The following is a 22927-nucleotide window of genomic DNA, read 5'->3' on the forward strand; positions in this document are numbered from 1 at the left end:
ACATTATTATCTTGATTATGTATATATTTTATTTATTATTATTTTTTTATTGGTTCATTCAAACACGCTCTAACAGCTTTCACACTTACCACATTTACTTGCAAACTAATTGTAACGTATGCGATTTTATTATAAATCATGTTGTGTAAGTTTCTTTGACGTAGTTTCTCTTTAGGGTCCGATTACTTACAACCGCCTTTTGAACCAGCAGATCGTATACAGAAGGCTATTTGATGTATGTTTCTAGTCCTTGAAAATGCTGATAAAATATCTGTTGAGTAATACGAATATTCTTTCATAATATCTGCTGGTTTTATGAAATTCATCTCTTAATTGTGAATACGGCACGGACGAAAGGTTGACAAAAATGTCACATTAATTTTCAACAAAGGGAAAACTATTGTTCAATCACCACAAAGGATAGAGGAAAATGAGTTGAAATGCAAAAAAGCGTTACAGATAACGTACCAAGGCCTGATGAAGGATGGAGCTGGGTAATAGCTATTGCTTGCTGCTTGATTAATTTTATAACGTTCGGTATCTCTCGACTTTCAGGGATATTTTACGTGGCATTTATGGATGTTTTTAACTTAAATAGAGAAGACGCTTCAAAACCTTTTAGCATTTGTTACTGTCTGAGAAATGGGATAGGTATGTATTTATTCTTGGATTTTACAGATTAAAATTTTAAAATAATTAACATTATTTTCTTTTATCGCTCACTTATTGTTAGGAAATAATGTATGCCAAGTTAAAAAAAAAAGGATTGTAACTCTGAAGTTATTTTTTTACATGAAAATAGAAAAAAATTAATGCTACGTTTTTTTAACAACATTGTTATTTCAAAACTAATAAAATAATTTACTCTAAAAAAAACTTTTTGCAATAATGTGATCAGGAGTATAAGGGAACTCTTTGCCCTTTATGACATATCAGTCAATAAAAGAAGGGGGGGGGGGGAAGGAAATTCTTAGTATTTTCAAATTTCTTTTTTCTTTTCTTTCTTTCTTTTTTCTATTTTCTAATCTTATCCTCACTATCTTATCCTCACTATCTGTTTACATTGTCTGGTTGCTTTGTCTATTTACAGGGATGAGAAATCCGAATTTTCGGAAGGAAGAACCCCGCTACTTCCGTATGATATCGACTAACTCAACTTTAGCTGAAAAACCTTTAATAAGATCCTTTGCGCCCTAGACGGGAGTAAATATAGCCCTTTCCAACAGGAAAGGCGTTGTTGCTACCTTTTGATTCATTCATGGTGTTATTCACTTCAACGTCATCTCTAAATAGCGCTAATTTAGAAAACATATTCGGATATTTGCGGCATTATGTCGCTTAGTACACTTTCTAAATTCATTTTCAAATAATATGTTCATCTGGTGGAAGTTATTATTATTATTTATTTATTTATTTATTTATTTATTTATTTTATTTTTTTTATTAACCTGACTTATGAGAGGTCATAAACTCTAATATAATAGTACAAGGAATGGGCAAGTGGTTCGAGAGAAAGAAGGAATGTGTTAGTATGTTTCTTGAGGAGTTGTTGGGGTTGTATTCATTGGGAAAAACGATATAGGGAACATTGTTCCAAAGAACAGAGATAGATAGAATTAAGGAAGTGGGTGGAGGACAACGAAAACGTGGAGCTAGGTTCGTGGAAATAACAATGAAAAAAGAATGCAGAAACAGTATCTATGAAAAGGTAGTTGCAGGAAGTTTGTGAGACAGAGATTTTTTGGTGGACAAACACAAATATGTGATCAATATTCTGAGATCGAGTGGATGCGGACTCATTTGGAGTTGGAGTTGTATAGAAGTAATCCACTGAACGAAAAAGAATATCAAGTTTATCGGAGAATAAAGAGCTATGTATGCGATGTGTTCGTGCGATAAGCGAGCTCTGACAGCCAGTCCAATAAGAAAAAACTGATTTTAACTGGTGATTGGAATGTCACCAAAAGTAAGATGAATTGAAGCATTTTTCTTTCGAGAAATGAAACAGGATTGCGTTTTGATAGCATCGTAATTCACTAAATTACCTTCATCTCACTTGAAAATGGCGATGAGAGTATTCAAGAAAGATTGGCTTGTTGAATGAACAGATGAACAAAATAAGGTCATCAGTGAAACTATGGATAAGATTTGAAGTTAATGATAGAGGTTATTGATGGAAAAAGCACACACCCTAAGCACTGATACTGAAATCTGATTAGAGGAAAAAACGGGTCACCATGAAAGCAATGAACAACCAAACAGAAAACTGGTAATCTAACAATGGGCATGAGGGGAGAGGATTATCATAAGATTGTTGCATTGGTGAAGTGGATATGGAAGTATATTTTCAAGGACCTTTGTTCTGTTTTGATATTTTGGTTTAGTTTTTGGCATAAAAACTGAAGATATGAATATTCTAGATGTAGAGAGTCATTTTGATAAACTGTTAAATGAGATAAGTCATAGAACAGTGCGAGTGAAAATATTAGGAGAAATGAAAAAGAGTTCCTATCAAAAACGATCACAACTCTTGGTGTTTTCTAATGCTTTATGCCTTTTAATTATTACTTCTTCCCTTATTTTTAATTTCCTTCTCCGGACAAATCAATACTATCTCATACATACTTTTGTAAATATGGTTCATCGATAATGCCTGATGTTATTATTAATTCCAATATATCCGCTTTCCTCTAGTAGTTTCATGTGCATGTTGTTTCAAATAATCATCACGAAATTGTCCCAACAATTCTTATTATTATTATCATTGCTTCTTCCATTACAGCAACACATGTTAACGTGATGGAGGAGGTACTAATTTCAGAACTTCCACACTCGCTGAAGAAATTCAGGGTATATGAAACTTGTTTCTGGATGAGAAAATGGGGGTTTACATTGTTTTAATATACCTATAAAACAATTAAAATGACTTTTATTGACGAATATTTAAAGATTTTACTCAATCATGATGGAGACTTGAATTTGAATATTCTTGTATATTATTCTACAGTGAATGAGCTAGTCCTAATGATGGCTTGATTTTTTTTTCCGTCCAGGAAAACTCACTTTTCTGTTGCAGACAGACATATTAGCGTCAGATCACTGTGCGATAACAGATATTACACCGCCGCTCAAAAACTGGAATTACTTTAATCCAACTAATTATATTCCCATTATCAAGCTCCTCTCCACTGCATACATACAATAGTAGCATTTTGTCGAGTCTTTCATCGCTCAACACATGAAAACTATAGAAATTCCAAAGGTGTATAATCATTCAAACACATATTTCAATATTAGCAATCTCGTTATCTTACATAAGTTATGAATCTAAAAAAATAATTAAAAAACTTTCAAACAATTTATATGATTATACGTGTCTCTTGGTAGGTCCTTTTGTTGGCGTGCTAGGTCATCACTACGGAATTCGAAAAGTCACCATGTTGGGAAGTTTCATTAGTGCTATTGGAATGAGTCTGTTATTTTGCAACAGACCTGTTTGATCTCATTATGTACTTAGGGATAATATATGGTAAGAAAATATTTTATTATGAAAAATAAATCGTATTTTCATAGAAAACCTTTAGGATTTCTTTTTTTTTTTTTATTATACAGAATTCGTCTAAAAATCGAGACGTTAGTGGAAGAATTCATCATAAAATTGGCACACTCTCCCTCGATGAGTCTTTGGCCTCCCTGGAGTGTCAAATAATAATAATAATTTTTTTTAAAAAATAGTAATAGTAATTTATTGATTGCTAAAATATTTACACATACAATAGCCATCTTCAGTGGCATTGCAACTTATAATTTTACAGAATTCAGTTCTAAGTGCTGCATGTTCTACATTAATTTCATCTAAAATGTTTAATAGTGTTTTTTGTTGTATTTACAACACATGTTCTTCTAATGTTAACAATGAAGATTATTCAGAACGTTTTGTATAATAATTTTTTTTTGTTTATATAATTTTTTGATTATAAGAATAATTTATTACATTATTTTTTCATGTTACATAAGAGTATTATATTAATGATATCATCACATAATAATCAGTATCTTCTTTATTGTTGTATACTTTACTAACTGTTTTATTACATAATCTGCTTCTTTGAATAATAATTTTTTTTATTGTTCTTTCAAATATTTACATATGTACAATGATCATCTATTCAGTATATTATTTTACAAGGTTCAGCACTTTGTGCTACATATAATGGGATTTAAATAGTAATGATGATAACAGTTTTTTTTTTATATATAACAATCATAATAATAATTTACAATTATATTGTTCAGAGTTACATACGTTGTATAATATTACAAGCTGTAGTTTACTATTTTTTTTTTCAAGTTTGAAAAGGTATGATTATACAACAGCATTTACACATATGCAATCTGAATATTATATTTCCTTATTCTCACAAACATACAGCGTAAACTCATGATTTACATTTAAAAGAATTTTTTTTACATTGCATACATTTGTTTACATATGATACATTACTTACATTTGTTTACATGTGATATTTACATTACGTACATTGGTTTACATATAATACATACATTACATACATTGGTTTTCATGTGATACATACATTACATGCATTTGGTTACATATGATACATCTTGGATGAGAACTAATTTCTTTGCTTTCATCCTCGAAGCTTATATGTAAGCTTATCTGAGGATGACACCAGTTGGTTATTATGTATTGTTTTTTTTTTTTTTTTGCTGTGTTGGGAAGCTACGAAATCTATGATTGAGAAATTCACGCACACACACACACACACACACACACGCGCAAGCCCGCACGCGCACACGCACGCACACGCACGCGCACGCACACACACACACACACACACACACACACACACACACACACACACACACACACACACACACACACACACACACACACACACACACACACACACACACACACACACACACACACACACACACACACACACACACACACACACACACACACACACACACACACACACACACACACACACACACACACACACACACACACACACACACACACACACACACACACACACACACACACACACACACACACACACACACACACACACACAATAACTTGGAATGCATAGATGCGTCGCTGAACTGGAAGCCTGAACGAATATATTGTGTTTCATTAAGTTTGTATGGTATTTTGGGTGCGTGTTTCTTGTTCATAGTATGTCCTTAGAGCTCTTTTCAGGCTATTGTAGTTTGTAAGGTTTCTGTATTCAAAAGGTAATTTGTTTATCATGTCTGGGATGTAGAAGTTTCGCGTGGCCTTTCCGTAGTGATTATTGTATTTATATGTGATATAATTAGTAGTCTGAGGTCTTGTTATACGGTATGTATTTCTAACTGTCCTGTAGTTGGCATCGAAATAATGTTTTAGCAAGGCTGCATAGTGACATAAATGTTTTGCTGTCAGTATTTTGTGTTCTGTCATTGCAATGTTTATAAGGTCGTGATTTTCTCTTTGTTCCCAAAAGATTAGTTTTGTCATTTTGTACTGTAGCGACATTAATCTATTTAATTTGTAGGGTGCACAGAAAGCATACGTTGTTATAGTGTATCTTAGTATATTTTGGCATAGTGCTTTGTATATTAGTGTTTGTAGGCGTATGGGAACTATGTCTTTTAACCTGTAGAGTTTAGTAGAGTAAAATTAGAGTAGAGAGAGAGTAGTGAAAAAAAGTACAGTAATAATAATAATAATAAAATATTAATATCAGAATCACGTTTAATGTTTTTATTTGTAAAATTTCTGCTTAAGTTTCATAGCCATTGTCAATGCGTTATAGAAAAGCTCTAAAAAAAAACAACTTAATTGAAAGCACGTGATATTATAGGCTGCAGGAGAATACCTCCATGCTCATTAATAGATGCATTAATAGATATTCAAATAAAGTATAATAACTTAATTTAGTTAATTATTTTTAAATACAAGCAAAATTTAATTACAATTAAGGAACACATGAATGGTGAGTATTAATATAACTTCCCAAAATTGAGAAAATTTTAGGCAATCACTTTTGTTCTGGTTCGTGTTGTGGATGTGTGCCTCACAGCTTTCTTTGTAGAGTCTTTCCAGAAGAAAGTAACATTTTGGTTTGGTTCCACTGAATCCTGTGTTTGTAGATAACACATTGCTTGCTAAACCGGATTTGTTGGGTTTTTTAAGAGAAATGTATTCTTGATGTTCTTCAAGACGAATTTGTGCAGATCGACCAGTTTGTCCATAATAACATAAGCCATAAGAGCAGGGAATTCTATAACTCCAAGATAAGATAAAGGGGGATATTTATCTTTCAGCGAGATAAAGAATGTATTCAGGTTTGCGAACTAGATGGAAAGCGACTTGTACGTACATCTGTCGAAGCAATGTTGCTATTTTTTTCTGAAGGTCTATTAATATACAGAATACAAATTCTGGTAATTTCTTCTTGAAGGGGTTAGAACGACGCCATGATTATTATTTTTTCGATAGCTTTTTTCATCATAACCATTAGCAATAAAGATGGTTATGATAATAAACAGTTCTTTGTTTAGGTTAGAATCCGTAGAAACAAATTTTATTAGCTCTGTTAATTAAAGATTTGATTACACCATATTTCTGACAAGGGTGATGATGAGAGTTATCTAAAGAGCTAAATCAACGTATTTAGCAGTATGAGTTGGTTTTCTATATAGAGAACTATAAACTATCATTTGGTTGACGTAGAATTAGAACACCCAGAAAAGGAAGACAATTGTTGTTTTCTACTTCCAGGGTTAATTTGATTTTGGGGTTTATTGAATTAATATTTTCAAGAAATTCATGAAGATCGGACAAGAAGAAGTTCCATAAAGCAAATACATTATCAAAATATCTGTACCAAACTGATAGTTTGGGTGAAAAAAGTCCAGAATATGTTCTTACAACCCACAGATTCAGTGAGTTTTGATGTAACCTTACCATTTTCAAATATCCCTCTGACAGATACGATTGAATCCCTTTATAGACTTTCCTCCTCATATCGTAAAATTATTCGACTTTGTCATTAATACAGAATACCATGGGATCTACCCTTTCCCCAACTTTAGCCAATTACTTTATGAAACATTTCGAACAATATATTCTGAACGTTTTTTCACCCAAACCATCAGTTTGGTACATCTATCGGAGGACTGAAGTAACTTGAAAATTTCCAATTTGGTCTCGTGAGCAAGCTTTCTGGAATATCTAATCTTTATCTCATCCACAATACTGATTACAAGACTATAGGCTAAGGTGCGATCTTATTATTATTATTATTATTATTACGGGCAACTCCAGGGAGTCATTAGACTCATCGAGGGAGGCCCCAAATCATTTTCATCACAACTATTCGACATTCATACAGTATTTCTCATACCTCGCCTTAAACTCATTCACTGTCACAGCATCCACCACAGACTCAGGGAGCGCATTCCACTCATTCACTGCTCTAAAAGTAAAGAACCCAGCTCTAACACCTTTACTAACCACACTTTTGCCCAGTTTCCATGGATGTCCCCTAGTCCTCCCATAACCAGCCCTGTTCTCAAAAATATCTTCTGAATTAATTTTATAGAAACCCTTCAGTAATTTGAATGTCTCAACCATATCTCCCCTCCTCCGCCTATCAACCAATTTTTGCAACCCACAAATCCTCAACCTGTTCTCATACGGTTCATTCCACAGGCCTGCTATCATCTTGGTCACTCGCCTCTGGATCCTCTCCACCTCCTCCCCATCAAGAAGAAACCTAGGTGACCAAATCTGAGCACAGTAGTCGAGATGAGGTCTTATCAAGGCTCGATACACAGGAACAATAACCTGCTTGTCTCTGCTTGTCAACGTATTCTTCAGCAACCAAGTGATTTGATGAGCTGATTTGGCCACTTTTGCAATGTGTCCCCTAAATTTCAATTCCTTATCCACCAACACTCCTAAATCTCGTGCCTCATCAATTTCCTGGAGCACGGCTCCACCAATGCAGTAAACTGCCTCCAATCTTTTCACCCCAAAATGCACAACCCCACATTTTGCCACACCAAATTGACATCCATTCTCCCCAGCCCAGACCCCCAATCTATCCAAATCATCCTGCAAAATTTTGACGTCATCTGCACTCACCACTGCCCTACCCAACTTCGCATCATCCGCAAACAAATGAACCGCTCCTCCCAGATCCCCTCCCATATCATTTATGAACAAACTAAACAGCAGTGGTCCAAGAACAGATCCCTGTGGCACACCACCAGTCACAGGCCGTCTTGTGGACTCTACTCCTGAGTAAACCACTCTCTGATATCCCTCCGCCAACCACCCCCCCATCCATCTCACCAACCCTATGTCCATTCCCATATGCTGCAATTTACTGATTAAAATTCCATGTGGTATCCCGTCAAAGGCCCTAGCAAGGTCCAGCAGAATCACTGTAAACCCATTACCCTTATCCAGTTCAGCCGTCACTGTGTTATAATACGTGAGCAAGCCACTGAGGCATGACCCACCCTTCACAAAACCATGCTGTCCCCGATACAGTATCCCATTTTCTTCTATCCAATCTTGTATTCCCCTCCCGACCACTTTCTCCAAGACCCCGACAACGATTCCCGCTATGCCGACCGGCCGGCAATCCCCAACAGCAGCCCTGGAACCACCCCCGTGTAGTGGAACCATTTCCCCTCCCCTCCATCCCCCGGGACCGACCCAGTCCTGAGGCTCAAATTAAACATAATGGTCAAGGGCACTGACAACTCTTTGGCCGCTTCACGTACGACACGAGCCGGCACACCATCCAATCCCACAGATGCATTGACACTGAGGTTCTGTAATAGACTAGTTACCTCCACCCCATCCATCACAATTCCAGTATAAGCTGTTGGTTCCTCCATTTCCGCAAAGCCACCACCTGGATGATATACTCTTGCAAAGTGCTCGCTCAGTAATTCCACAACATCGACTGATTCAGTTACCTCCCTACCCTCAGCATTTTTTAAGATCATTCTACCATGAGCATTCTCCCTTTTACTTGCAACATATTGAAAAAACTGTTTGGGATTCTCTTTAGCCTGCATGGCCAATTTCCTTTCGTAATCTGCTTTTGCTTTTCTTACCACCCTTGTTACCATCCTGGCCTGAGCTTTATACTGTTCATGCACCTGATGGTCACCCTTCTCCTTAAATTCCCTCCACAATTGTTTCTTTTTTTGCAGCTCAAGCTTAATAGTGTTATTCATCCATTTAACCCCTACCTGATTTATTATTCGGACTCTTGGTATACAGTCAACCATTGCCTCCTGCAAACACTTCTTAACCACCTCCCATGCACCATCAACATCCAGCCCTTGCAGTTTTACATGCCATGGCATTGAGCCAAGCACACACCTAAGCTTGTCATACTTACCAGCCCGGTAATTCCACATATACCCTGTCTTAATTGTAAATTCGACTCCTTTAGCCACCTCCCAAGTCATGACCTTATGGTCACTCTCACCAATTGGTGGCAACATGGTCATGTTCGTTACAGCTACATTCTCAGTTGCAATTACTAGGTCCAGCACTCTCTGCCCCCTGGAATTTTCCAATACATGTTGCCGTAGACAGTTGTCCCTTAATAACTGCATAAAATCCAATTCCTTCCTCCCATGTGCCCTCTCCTCTTTCCAGTCAATGTTACCATAATTGAAATCACCCATAATAATTACCCTCCTTCCATTCATTTCTTCTATTTGCTTATGCATACTATTCCCACCATCCACTCCATTACCCGGTCTATAGCAGCACCCAATTGTATATTTTGTTCTGCTAGATTGTATCTCACACCAAACAGCCGCAAATGTGCTTTTTTCCCCATCCTGCAGTTCAACTTCTATACTCCATGGCTGAAGCTCATCAGCTATCATCAATAACACTCCTCCCCCCTTTTTATTCACCCTGTCACTCCTGAACACACTATACCCATCGCATTCAATCCCACTAGCTTTATCATCTTCTGTCAGCCATGTTTCACTAATACCGACAACCTGTGGCCTGGAAGTGCCAACCATGGCCAAAAACTCTTCCTTCTTGTTCCTAATACTCCTGGCATTAGTGTACATGAATCGCAGAAGCCCATTTGTCCCATCCCTACTTTGATTCCTTATACTAATTATCCCATTCTGATTTGTTGTCCGTCGTACTCGCCCGGGCATAATATACTCTTTCATACACTTAACTGCCCCCCCCCTAAAGTCTGCATATCTACTCCCCCCCTCTTGATAAATCTAGTTTCCCTGAGTCTGTACATCCACTTCATTCATCAACACTCTTTCAAGTCTCCGTACACCAACTCCATTCAAATGTAACCCATCCATCTTATATAAGTCCTTTCGCCCATCGAACTCATTCCACACATCCACAAATTCCACACCACTCTCCATGCATAACCCACACATAAAGTCATTGGCAATTATGGCCCTCCTTCTATACATTTCGCTGTCATACCGCGGTAAGATACTCACCATCCTAACTCTCTCACTCTTCTCTTTTGCTACCTCAAACAACTCCCTCACATCCTCTATCATTTCCATTTTGTCCTCTTTCAAATCATTCGTTCCTGCCACTATTATCATCTCTTTCACCCTCTGTTTTTGCAGTCGAATAGATTCGCTGACGTCCTTTATGTTCGCACCCGGCTGGTACGACTTCGTTAAACTCTCAATTATTACGCCTCTTAATAGCGAATCCCCATACAGCACTCGCTCCTTCATTTTATTGACGTTTACGTACATTCTATTATTTGCCGTCACAGACTTCCGCCGGTTATTTGTCGGTACGTTCAACACACATTTTTGCATACGCTCCAGTTGTCGTTTGGCTCTGTGTATCGCGCCATTTAAACGGGCAATTTCGCTACTCGCATTTATCTCACCATTTTCATTATCGATCAAATCATCCATTCCTTCGGTGTTTCTACCTTCATTTACACTTTCAGCGACGCTCTCACACATATCTGGCACTACCACGCAATTCTCTAGTACACCGCCATTTTCTACATTCTGACTACCGTTAACGATATCAGTCTCGATACACGAAACACGCTTGAAGTCCTCATTCTCTTTACACTTTCTACACATATTAACTCCACTATCACTTTCTAACCAGACTCCTACCGCTCTTCGCAAGGCATACATCTCACAGACAGCACATTGCATAAATTCTTTTACATCAAAACTCTTAAGCAAGCATGGAGACCTGGCCGCCATTTTTTTCTTTATCGGTGCCATGTGTACGCTATCTTTTCTTAAAAATAATAATTAAAATAACAGAAAACACGCAAAAATTGCACAGACACACCAAGAAACAAAAAGCAAACAATACTACTTAAAATTCTGGTAAAATATCTAATGTTAACACAAAATAATACTGATCTTTTCAGGAGCTCTCGACAAGCCGACGATCTAATCCGTGCGACACCAAGCGACCAATTATCATCACTTCTTCTAACAGGGATCTCATTCTCAAAACCATAGGACCCAAGGGACAGCATTTTCAAAAAAAAAAAAAAAAAAATATGCATTATTTTGCCAACATATTGGAAGAAAACCAGGAAGAACTTACAATGACTGCCAACATACCGAGAAAGGGAATAAGCTTGTTCACTTTCTACATTTCCAAGATACGAAGAATGTCTTTAAGAAACCAAATATTATACGTCGTGTTGATTTGCAATCTCTGTGCAAGGTACACAGAGTTTCGTTATTCCTACGGTTGTTATATTCGCTTCTATAATGGAGACCTTAGCGGATTCTATAAAAGTTCTGGGACTTACAAAAGTTGTAAAGGTGGGTTGAAGGTGACTTTGCACCTTCAATGCCCAAGGGAGGTTCGAAGAAAGCTTATGGCTCAAGGAAGCTTAATAAAGTTATGCTGCTGAGGTAACTGAATAAGTTGATAAATATCACAATCAATGCTTTTCAGTTTGTGCAAAATGAAACACTGGACATTATCTATAACATTAAACGTTAGGCTGAGTAGAATGATTTCTTTCGCAGATTCACACTTCAGTACGTTCACTGTGTCATATTTATAACCCGGTGAACTATAAATTAAAGATGCCAAGAAATTATGTTCTTGGTTTTATCCTTTATCCTAGTGTTATCAATCAAACTTTGCGCCTGAAGATATGAAGGCAACGCGTATATAGAGACTAGTGACTTCAGATCACTTGCCTTAGTATCCCATAATGCAAAGCACATATCCTTACGAACATGCATAATGCTATGCATTATGGGAAGGATGACCGGTTTCACTATACAAGTGAAGAGAGGTCTCCAAAAACTCAGGCGATCCTCCAGATCACTCTAAATTGAGCAAGTGCGAGCAACCCGAAAGATTATTTTACTCCGCGGTAGTTCCACTCAGTGACAGGCCACACTGCCACCGAGAGGAAACCTCAGCAGTGGCTCTGCCCAATGGCAGGCTCACCCCACCACCGAGAAGAGCTATGATCGTAGCGGTGGCCACACTCAGAGCAAGTAAAAACCCGCAAAAAAAGTAAAAGTGCGAGTTATCAGAAGGATCGCTCACACTTACTAAGTTTAGAGTGTCTGGAGAATCGCCTGAGTTTTTGGAGACCTCCCTTCACTTATATAATGAACCCGGTCTGGGTAGTGACCCTTCCCATAACGCATAGCATTATACATGTCCATAAGGAATGTGTTTTGCATTATGGGATACTAAAGCAAATTATGTAAAATTATTAAACTATATATACGAATTGCTCTGTCCTGGAAATACTTCAGGCGCACACTTTGTTTGCTAACACATAAAGGATAAATCCAAAAATATAATTTCTTGGCATCTTCACTTTACAATCAAGTACGATTTTGTAATACAATGAACTAAGAACCAGTTCTTCGATGGTTATGTTGTCTCGAATCTCCTAATTTACTGAATCTTCGAATATTAGGTTGAAAAATCTTGTTCTTGTGGAGACTATTTGAGGAGAGTCAACAGTGTTTGTTATCTCATATCATTTCATCTGTTTAGAGAAAATAATCCACAATTTGTCTAGTTATAAAATGTACATGATTTATCTTCCTGGAAGTATGAACGAACAGACAACTCGCTAAAACCAGGTAATATCATTGCATGACATTGCCATCAAAAAATAAAAGGGAAATATCTAAAATAATTTAGATACCAAAATAAAGTCACCATTCAATCATAAAGTAACAGAAACGAAACTATGCAAAAACGTAGGCCGTCTTTGAACCTGCAATACACATGTTGATCGAATTTTAAAAATAAGAATAACAACAAGCAAAGTCTGTGTAGCGCAGTGGGAGTGGCTTTTGCATTCTCTGCACTAGACCTCCCGAAGAAAGAATTAACTTTGATTCTAGTGGGCGAATAGAGAAACTTTATCTAAGACTTTCTTCGACCGGTACCTGAGTTAGTCGATCTCTGGCTAAGGATAGCGGATTTTTTTCAAGAAATTCAGGTTTTTTGTCTCGTAAATTAAAGGAAGCAGTTGATACCATAATAGGAAAATTTCGCAGGATAATCAAACCTTGCATTACTGTGATCAAAGGAAAACATTAAAATCCACTACTAACAAGGATAAAGATAGCAGGGAAAATACAAAGAACTAAACAAAATTAAAACAGCTAAAATCAACTGGATTCGAATGAATGTGGAAATGGTTAAGAGGAACTATATAGAAACAACCCTAGAAGTGTAAGGAGATTAACAATGGATTACAATACATCTAATTGGAGAAAAATGATAAGGAGATTAACAAAATCCATTACTAACACAAATTGGTCATTTAAGGAAGAAAATGGCAAACTTTTGACTGGAAAGGATCAAATCTTGCAGCGTTTGCATGATTACTCAGCTAACCTTTCCTCAGCAAACAGCAGCCTTAATAATCAAAACCTTGAAGATATAGTAAAAATGGCATTGGATGAAGGAGACTTCCTTATTTTAAGAGAAGAAATAGAAGCAGCAATTAAATCTTTGAAGATGGGAAAATCACCACGCATAGCTGGAATAACTTCAGAACTACTAAAAGTAGGGGAAAAACGTATCGTGGATGTCCTGCTTAAAATTTGCCAAGATGTGAGGAACGATGAATCATCGCCTAAAGATTAGTGCACCTCTGTTCTGATTCTTATTCCTAAAAAAGGGAACAATACAAAATGTAGCAATTATAGAACTATCCAAGCATTTATCCAAGCAAAATTTGCTAAAAATCTTACTCTCTAGAATTTAGAGAAAAATATAATTATACTTGCAGAGAACAAACGGATTTTTCTTTTTACTTGCAGAGAACCAAGCAGGTTAGGAGTACAATGGATCATTTATTTACAATACACCTCACTGGAGAAAAATATAATGAACATAATAAAATATTATGTCACAGGTTTATTATATATACCGAAGGCCTTCGAATCAGTATGGTATGATGAATTGTGAAGAATTCTGAACAAGTGTGGAATATATTATAATATAGAAAGCCTAATTAACTCTTCACTGTTCCTCAGAAATGTTAGTATAAATCAGTGGCAACTACAGCAAACCTTTCAAAATGGAAAGGTGTGTGCATCAACGCTGCATACTTTCGCCGACGCTTTTTAACCTTTATTTGGAACATATAATAAACTTAGCCTTGGAAAACAGTGGTATTGGAATTACAGCTGGTGGTAAAAAAAATCAATATTCTGAGATTCGTCGATGACATTGATCGAAGAGCAAAGAATGAAAACATCAGTTACAAGAATTAGCTGACAATTTCTAAGGAACTTAATAATTATGGATTCAAGTTCAGCATTCTCAAATAAAAACTTCGTTTTTATTTGAGAATGCACTTCAGAGATTACATCCACTTTGGAATGACATAAAAAAATTACAGCTAGCTACAAGACTCTTTCTCTGCGATGCTCTTGTTAACTCTGTCTTCGTAGTCCGACATTGCTTAAAGAAGATGAGAAAATATTATTCGCCCTCAAGATGAAGTGTAACAGAGAACTTTTGAAGATGCTTTAAAATAAGCTCTTTACTTTAAATCTCAGATTTGGTAAAGTCCCAAGGAAGTGGAAAGAGGGAAAAATAATTCTTTTGCATAAGGGAGGTTCTAAGACTACAGTAGAAAATTATAGATCAGTCAGTATCTCAAGTGTGGTGGAAAAAGTGGTAAAAAAGAAACTCAAGAATGGACAGATAAAATCTGATACTGTATGAGGGTTAACATGGCTTTGTGAAGGGTTGGTCATGCCTTAATAATTTGCTAACTTTTTATAATAGAGTAGCAGGTGAGTTAAATAAACGAAATGGCTACACAATGATTTTGCAAAGACATTTGAAAGAACATAGCCGCTAGAGGGCTACATGGTGTGTAGTGTTTTCAGAGAGTTACCGAAAGCTAACTATAATTTTGAGTGAAAATTGGAACATTGGTTTAAATCTTAACGTAGTATTGTTAATTTTGGTAGCTTGTTGTGTCTGTGTGATTTTGGTGTGAATTCCCTTTTATTTAACTTAGTATTTTAAATATACGTTTCATAGGGGACATGGCGCTCATGCGACGAAAAACAATGGCGTCCAAAAACACGAAGCTTTTGTTCAAAAACTTTAATGTGAGGGAGTTTTTGCAGTGTGATATGTGTGGGATGCATGCTTTCCCGAAAGAGGCTGGAGATTGGATGGAAAATGACAGTGGCGGGAGACTGTGCAGAAAGTGTAAGGAAACTGAAGAATTGAAGTATGTGTCAGGTCGTGAGATTATGGTTGAAGAAAGCCAGAATGTGAGTATAAATAGTGGCTTGATACAGAATTGCGATGATGTACAAGATGGCAATGAGAGCGGTGATCAAAGAGAGAGTGAAAGCAACTATACAGAGAGAGAAAATGGTTTAAATGATGAAAAAAATGAGGAATTATTTGTAAGGAGTGAGATCGCAAGGTTACGCGGAGTAATACACAGTGTGCAGCGGCAGTTGGAGCACCTGAAAAACTTTCCAGAGTGTCTTGGCTAACGGAAATAAGTGTTTGAAAGGAAAAATTAGTGTAAGAGTGAGAGAGTTTCAGAAATGAAGAAAAGAGTGTTGTTCCATGACTCGTTATTAAGAGGTGTGATAGATGGGAGTTTACCTAAATCGTACTTACCGGGTGAGAAATTTAAAGATGTAAGTGAGAGTATTAGAGCGCAAAAACAGAGGGTAAAAGAATTGATAGTTGTGGCGCGTACGAATGAATTGAAAGGAGATAAATTTTTTACGAGAGAGGACTTTAGAGTATTGTTAAAGATAGCGAAAGAAAGGGGTGACAGAGTTAGGATGGTGAGTCTGTTGCCGCGGTACGACAGAGAGGAGTTTAGAAGGAGGGCCATAATCGCAAATGACTTTATGCACAGGTTATGCAGACAGTATGGCGTGGAATGAGTTTGACGGGTGAAAGGATTTATACAAGATAGATGGGCTGCATTTGAATGGATTTGGTGTATAGAGACTGGAAAAAGTGCTGCTGAATGAAGTGAAAATGGATGTGCAGAACCAGGGAAACTAGAACTACCAAGGAAGGGGGAGGGAGTGGATATGTGGACATCGGTGAGACAGTTGAGTGTAAGAATGTATATAATGTACCCGTTCCAGTACTAAGGACAAGTAATCGGAATGGGATAATTGGAATAACGCATCAAGATAGGGGTGGCGTATTAGAATCAAGAATGAAGAATTTTTGGCCTTGGTTGGCTCTTCCTGGCCACAGGTTATTGGAATTAGTGAAACATGGCTGACTGAAGATGATATAGTTAGTGGGATAGAATGTGTAGGATATAGTGTGTTTAGGAGGGACAGAGAGAATAAAATGGTGGAGGAGTGTTCTTGATGATAGCTAATGAACTGCAGCCAAGGAGAATTGAAGCTGTATTGCAGGATAGTGAAAAGAGCTCATTCGAGGCTATTTGGTGTGAGATTGAGACTGGCAGAACAAAATATACAGTTGGGTGCTGCTATAGACCAGGTTATGGAATAGGTAGTGGAGATAGTATGCATAAACAAATTGATGAAATGGGTGGAAGGAAGGTAATTTTTATGGGAGATTTCAACCATGGTAACATTGATTGGAAGGAGAAGAGGACACATGTGGGAAAGGAACTGGATTTTATTCAATTATTAAGGGATAACTATCTGAGGCAGCATGTAATTGAAAATACTAGGGGTTTGAGAGTGCTTGACCTGGTAATAGCATCTGAGAATTTGACCGTAATGCATATGACCATGTTGCAACTTATTGGTGGGAGTGATCATTAGGTCTTGACCTGGGAGGTGGCTAAAGGTGTAGAATTTTCGATTAAGATAGAGTCTTAATCGAAAATTTAGAGCTGAGTTCTTTACTTTTAGAGTGGTAAATGAGTGGAATAAGCTGCCAGAGTCTGTTGTGGGTGCTATGACAGTGAGTGAGTTCAAGGCAAGGTATGATAGATACTGTGAGAATGTCGAATAGTTGGCATGATGTTTAGGGCCTCTCTCGATGAGTCTAAGGACTACCTGGAGTCGCCGGTAATAATAATAATAATAATAATAATAATAATAATAATAATAATAATAATAATAATAATAATAATAACATCACATGGAAACTCTTTACATAAATTTGAAACTAAAAAGACAAAGATATAGATGAAAAAATACATATTCGAAATTCTGAGGAACAATTGAAAATACACTAACAAAATATATGAATGAAATTAAAATAAGACAAGAAAATATCTTAAATACGAGTATTATGAAATAAGTCACTCGCTCTTTATTTTTTTCGATCAACTTCCTCCAGCATACTTCCATATATAGAGTATGCAGTATTCCATCTGCAGTTCCCAAAATTCAAAATCTTATATTTAGCAAAATTAAACTGGCTTCCCAATTTATCTGCCGAGATTTCCAGCTTACTCAGATCCTCCTGAAGAGCCATTGCATCAGCACTTCTCTCAACACCCTTTGCCAGCTTCACGTCATCCACAAACAATTGAATATCTCCTTTAATTTCAGTGACAATGGATTTAAATGGATTGGGCGCTTGGCATTTAGAACATTTATTGATAAAGGAGAGAGAAAATGGTCAAAACAGGGAAACGGGATTTACTAGGTAGGCAGGTGATAGAGTCAGCTGTAAATAATACTGTGGTCATTAATCGCTGTGAATTTGGGATTAATTGTTCGCAGAAAATTAACGGTATTCAGAGTGGATTAATTCACACACAGGGAGATTATTGGAGGAAGGGCGTATTGCAGTTAATGTATACTAATACCCAAAGTATTCGGAATAAGCATGAAGAATTTTTGTCATTACTTAGTGCAACTTGGCCAAAAATTATAGGAAATACCGAGACTTGGTTAACTAAAAATGACATATTATAGGGATTGAATGTAAGAGGTACAGTATTTTCAGGCAGGACAGAGATGACAGAATGGGAGGGGGGATATTACTAACGATAGACGAAGTGTGAAATCCAAAAAAGGTAGAAGTGCCTCAAGGTGACAGGTATGTTGAGGGCAGTTCATTTGAGGCTGTTAGAGATCAACAGGGCGAAATATGTATTCGATTGTTGTTATCATGCAAGGGGGGGGGGGGTATAAGGGAGAATGTAGATAGTATGTATTGGCAAATTAGCATGATGAGTGAAGGTCGAGTAATTATTATGGGGGAATTTAACTTTGGGGATATAAATTGGGAGAAGGAATGGTCACAAGGAATAAAGGAAATGGAGTTTATACAGTTGTTAACTACCTGAGACAGCATGTAATGGAAGGAACAAGAGATTCGAGAGTGTTAGATCTTTTCATAACATCGGAGAACAGTCCGCACGGTTATACTAGTGGCTTTGTGCTTCGCAACCATATACCTGGGGAAGGAGTGTCCTAGGTTTGATTCCCGTCAACGATGTGAGTAGCTCAAGGATCTGCCTCAGCATAGCCAAGTTAGCCTGTCTTGGGCGTGGACAACAGAGTTTTTTCCACCAGTTTATCTGGTGTTTTTCATCCCGCAAGAAGGCAAACCGGTCCGACGACACACGCGGATTACAGTCAGGAATAATGACCCAACCATAGGTCTGATTCGTCAGCCTCTACCGGTTCCGGACCCCGGATAAAATTTGGGGGGACTAGATGGTACCATGAACTCCCGTATAAAGGGGAAACGCTGTATTATCACACTAAATTACTTTATTTATCGGAGAACATATCAATAAGTAATTTAGTTACACTGTCTCCACTTGGGAAAAGCAATCTTGTGGTCTTGACCTGGGAAATTTTAAGATGTGCTGAATATTCTGCAAAGAAGGGGCATATGTGGAATTACAAGGCCAGTGATTATGAGCAGCCGAGAAGTCAGCTTTCAGGTGTTATGGCATGAGAATTTAAAGGAGAGAGATTTTGATAGTGCGTGGGAGATTGTCAAGGAGTATTTAAAGAAAGCTGTATCAGACTGTATTTCCAGAGTCAGAAGGAGAATTCAAGTAGGAGTGATATGGATGAATAATATTATTAAGCAGGAGTTGCTGATAAAGAAAAGGTTGTGGTCGAAGTATAAAGAAAAAGGAGATGAGCGTTCTCATGAGCAGTACAAGGTACAGGCAAAGAGAGTAATCTGTATGGTAAGGAAAGGCAAAGCTGATTATGAAAGGTAGTTAGCTGATGAGTCCATAAGAAATTCTAAGGTGTCCTTTCGCCATTTGGCAAGTAAAAGGAAGAATAACCATGGAAGGATGACTTTAAAAAGTGTTGATGGTAGGGAAATTACAGAAGCAAATCAAATAGTTTAATTACTTTGTGATCATTATGAAGTACCATCTTAGTTGTGATATTGCAGTGCCGAATGTGTCATTGACTGATGAGAGTCTAGAGATAGACGAAATGGCGGTGCTTAGTATATTACAAAACCTTAATGCTAACACTGCCATTGGGTAAGATGGCATATCGGTCCATTTGTTACGAGAATGTGCAAGAGAATTAGCACCTCCCCTAACCAGGCTGTTTAATTTAAGACACAGTTCTGGTAAAGTTCCAATAGAGTGGAAAGAGGGGAAAATAATTCCACTGCATAAGGGAGGCTTCAAGACAGAGGTTGCAAATTATAGACCAATCAATATATCTCGAGTGGTGGTTAAGGATTTGGAGAAATTGGTAAAAATTAAAATTCAGACTGGGTGGACTGCAATATGATATTTTATAAGGCGCAAATGGCTTTGTGAAGGGTAGGTCTTGCCTCAGTAACTTGCTTACTTTCTATAATAAAGTAACAGTGGAGCTGGATTAAGGAAATCCTTACTCAGTGATACTGCTGGACTTTGCAAAGGCATTTGACAAGATTCCACACAGAACTCTGTTGCATAATTTAGAACAAATGGGTATGGATCCGAAGCTAGTGATTTGAATTAGAGAGTGGGTGGTGGATAGATATCAAAAAGTGGTTTATGGAGGAGCTGAGTCCAGGAGAAGGCAAGTAACTAGTGGTGTACCTCAGCGCTCAGTGCTTGGTCCTCAGTTGTATAATTTGTACCTCAATGATATTGGAAATAATATGAAAGGAAATATCCCCTTGTTTGCTGATGATGCAAAATTAGGAAGAGCGATAGTCAATTCAGATGATATAGATATCTTGCAGGATGACTTAAATAGGCTGATTGTATGAGCTAAGGTAAATGGATGTCAGTATAACGTGGCTAAGTGTAAGATGATGCACTTCGGGAAGATGAGATCACATGCTGTTTACTATATTAATGATACTGAACTGCAAGAAGTTGACGAGGCATGGGACTCGGGAGTTATTGTATGACAGGGAACTTAAGTTAAAAGGGTATATTGTAAAGGTTGCCAAAACATCACATCAAATTACATGGTTGTTAAAGACCACACTGACAAGCATAAGAAAGTTATTGTTCCACTTTATAAGGCATTAATAAGGCCGCATTTGGGGTATTGCGCAAAGATCTGGTCACCTGGATTTATTGGTGAAGAAGAAATGGTGGAGGGGATTCAGAAGCGAGTTACAAAGATGTTGCATTTCAGCAGGATGTTTCCTACGAGGATAGATTGAAGATCTGTCTCTCTCTCTATGTTCACTGGGCATCTACAGATGCCGTATGGTCACTCCGATGCTCGGTGATGTTCCACACCAGGCCTCGCCATGTAATCCTGTTGTTTAATTTTCTGGCAGCCTCCACTCTCTGAAGATTAGTCACTCCACACGCGCCATCCATCCATCTCATTGATGGATTGGCCCCTGCTTCTTTTTCCAGGAACTTTACCTTCTATTACTGTTCTGAGAAGTCCTCCTTCCATCCTTTCTATGTGTCCAAAATATTTTAACTTTCTTCTGTCAATATCTTTAAGGTGCTTTAAAGTTCTACTAATCATTTCTAACACCCATTCATTTGTACGCCTTTCAGTATATGATATCCTCAACAGCCTTCTGTAAAACATCCCAAAAGCAGATATCTGTTTCTTATCTGACTTCTTTAGGTTCCAAGTCTCGCATCCATAAGTCGCTGTTGGAAAAACAACTGCATCTGAAATCCTTAACTTTGTTCCCATGGAAATAGATCCATCTTTCCAGATTTTAGACAGGTCCTTGACTGTTGTTTTAGCCATTCTTAACCTTTTTCTGACATCTTCTGAACAGCAATTCTTCACATTAATAATGGATCCCAGCTACTAAAACTTGCTGACTTCCTGAATTCTTTCTGCATTAAGATACACTTGTTTCTCAAGAGCTTCTCTGTTTGTTTTTCCGTTGAGAACCATGATCTTTGTCTTGTTAGAATTAAGTTGAAGTCCTCTGTTATTACTGATCTTGTTAACTTTGTCAAGAATTAGTCCTAGTTCTTCCATGTCATTACAAAGGAGTACTGTATCATCAGCGTACCTCAGATTACTGATCAATCTACCCGATGATCTGTGGGCTCCAAAAATTGGCTGATAGACGCAGGAGAGGAGATACGATACAGGTATATATATTATTAAAGGGATTTTATAGGATTGATAGTGATGACTTTTTGAAGACCAGCACAGGAAGGAAGAGAACGAGGGGCCATCCCTGGAGGTTGTGTAAGAGTGTGGTTAACAAGGGTGTTAGAACTAGATTTTTTGCTTGGAGGGTTGTGAATGGGTGGAATGCATTGCCAGAGGTGGTTGTGAATGCTTCGTCTGTGGATGAATTTAAGGAGAAGATGACAGGTATTGTGTGAATAATGGTTACCAATGTAAGGTCTCCCGAGAAGTCTTTTGACTCCATGGTGACACCGTTATAATAATAATAATAATAATAATAATAATAATAATAATAATAATAATAATAATAATAATAATAATAATTTTTAAAATTTTTTTTATTGATCTGTTAAAATATTTACACGTACAAGAAGCATCTTGAGTGACATTGCAACTTATAGTTCTACAGAATTCAGCACAAAGTGCTACATTTTTTACATTGGATTTCAATTAAATTTTTTAAAAATACTTTTTGCTCTGTATTATGTATTTACAACACATGTTCTTCAAATATTTACATAAAGATTATACAGAATTTTTGAATATAGAATATACATAATAATAATAATAATAATAATAATAATAATAATAATAATAATAATAATAATAATAATAATAATAATAATAATAATAATAATAATAATAATAATAATAATAATAATAATAATTTTTTTTTAACATTTTATTATGTCTCAGTATAAATTACATACAATATTAATATTTACAATATTTACAATAAGGTTTATACAGAATTTTTGAATTTAGAATATAATAATAATAATAATAATAATAATTTTTTTTATTTATTTTTTTTTTATAAACGACTTATTTGTTTTTACAACGAAAATGATATGGT

The 22927-nt window shown here is 36.7% G+C and overlaps 1 protein-coding gene across 1 annotated transcript in view; it reads left to right on the plus strand.

Moving 5' to 3' along the window:
* The first annotated feature begins 311 nt into the window (after positions 1 to 311).
* Positions 312 to 22927, plus strand: part of LOC150101888 (monocarboxylate transporter 12-like) — a 41545-nt gene continuing 18929 nt past the window's right edge. Inside the window, exons 1-2 of the mRNA XM_090399925.1 lie at positions 312 to 651; positions 3388 to 3529. Of these exons, the coding sequence (XP_090256051.1) occupies positions 3508 to 3529 (22 nt within the window). The 5' untranslated portion in view covers positions 312 to 651; positions 3388 to 3507. The remainder of the gene's footprint in view (positions 652 to 3387; positions 3530 to 22927) is intronic.

Source organism: Typopeltis vanoorti, chromosome 11, assembly GCF_054136105.1.
Source record: "Typopeltis vanoorti isolate ZY-2024b chromosome 11, IOZ_Tvanoo_1.0, whole genome shotgun sequence".
Classification (NCBI taxonomy): Eukaryota; Metazoa; Arthropoda; class Arachnida; order Uropygi; family Thelyphonidae; genus Typopeltis; species Typopeltis vanoorti.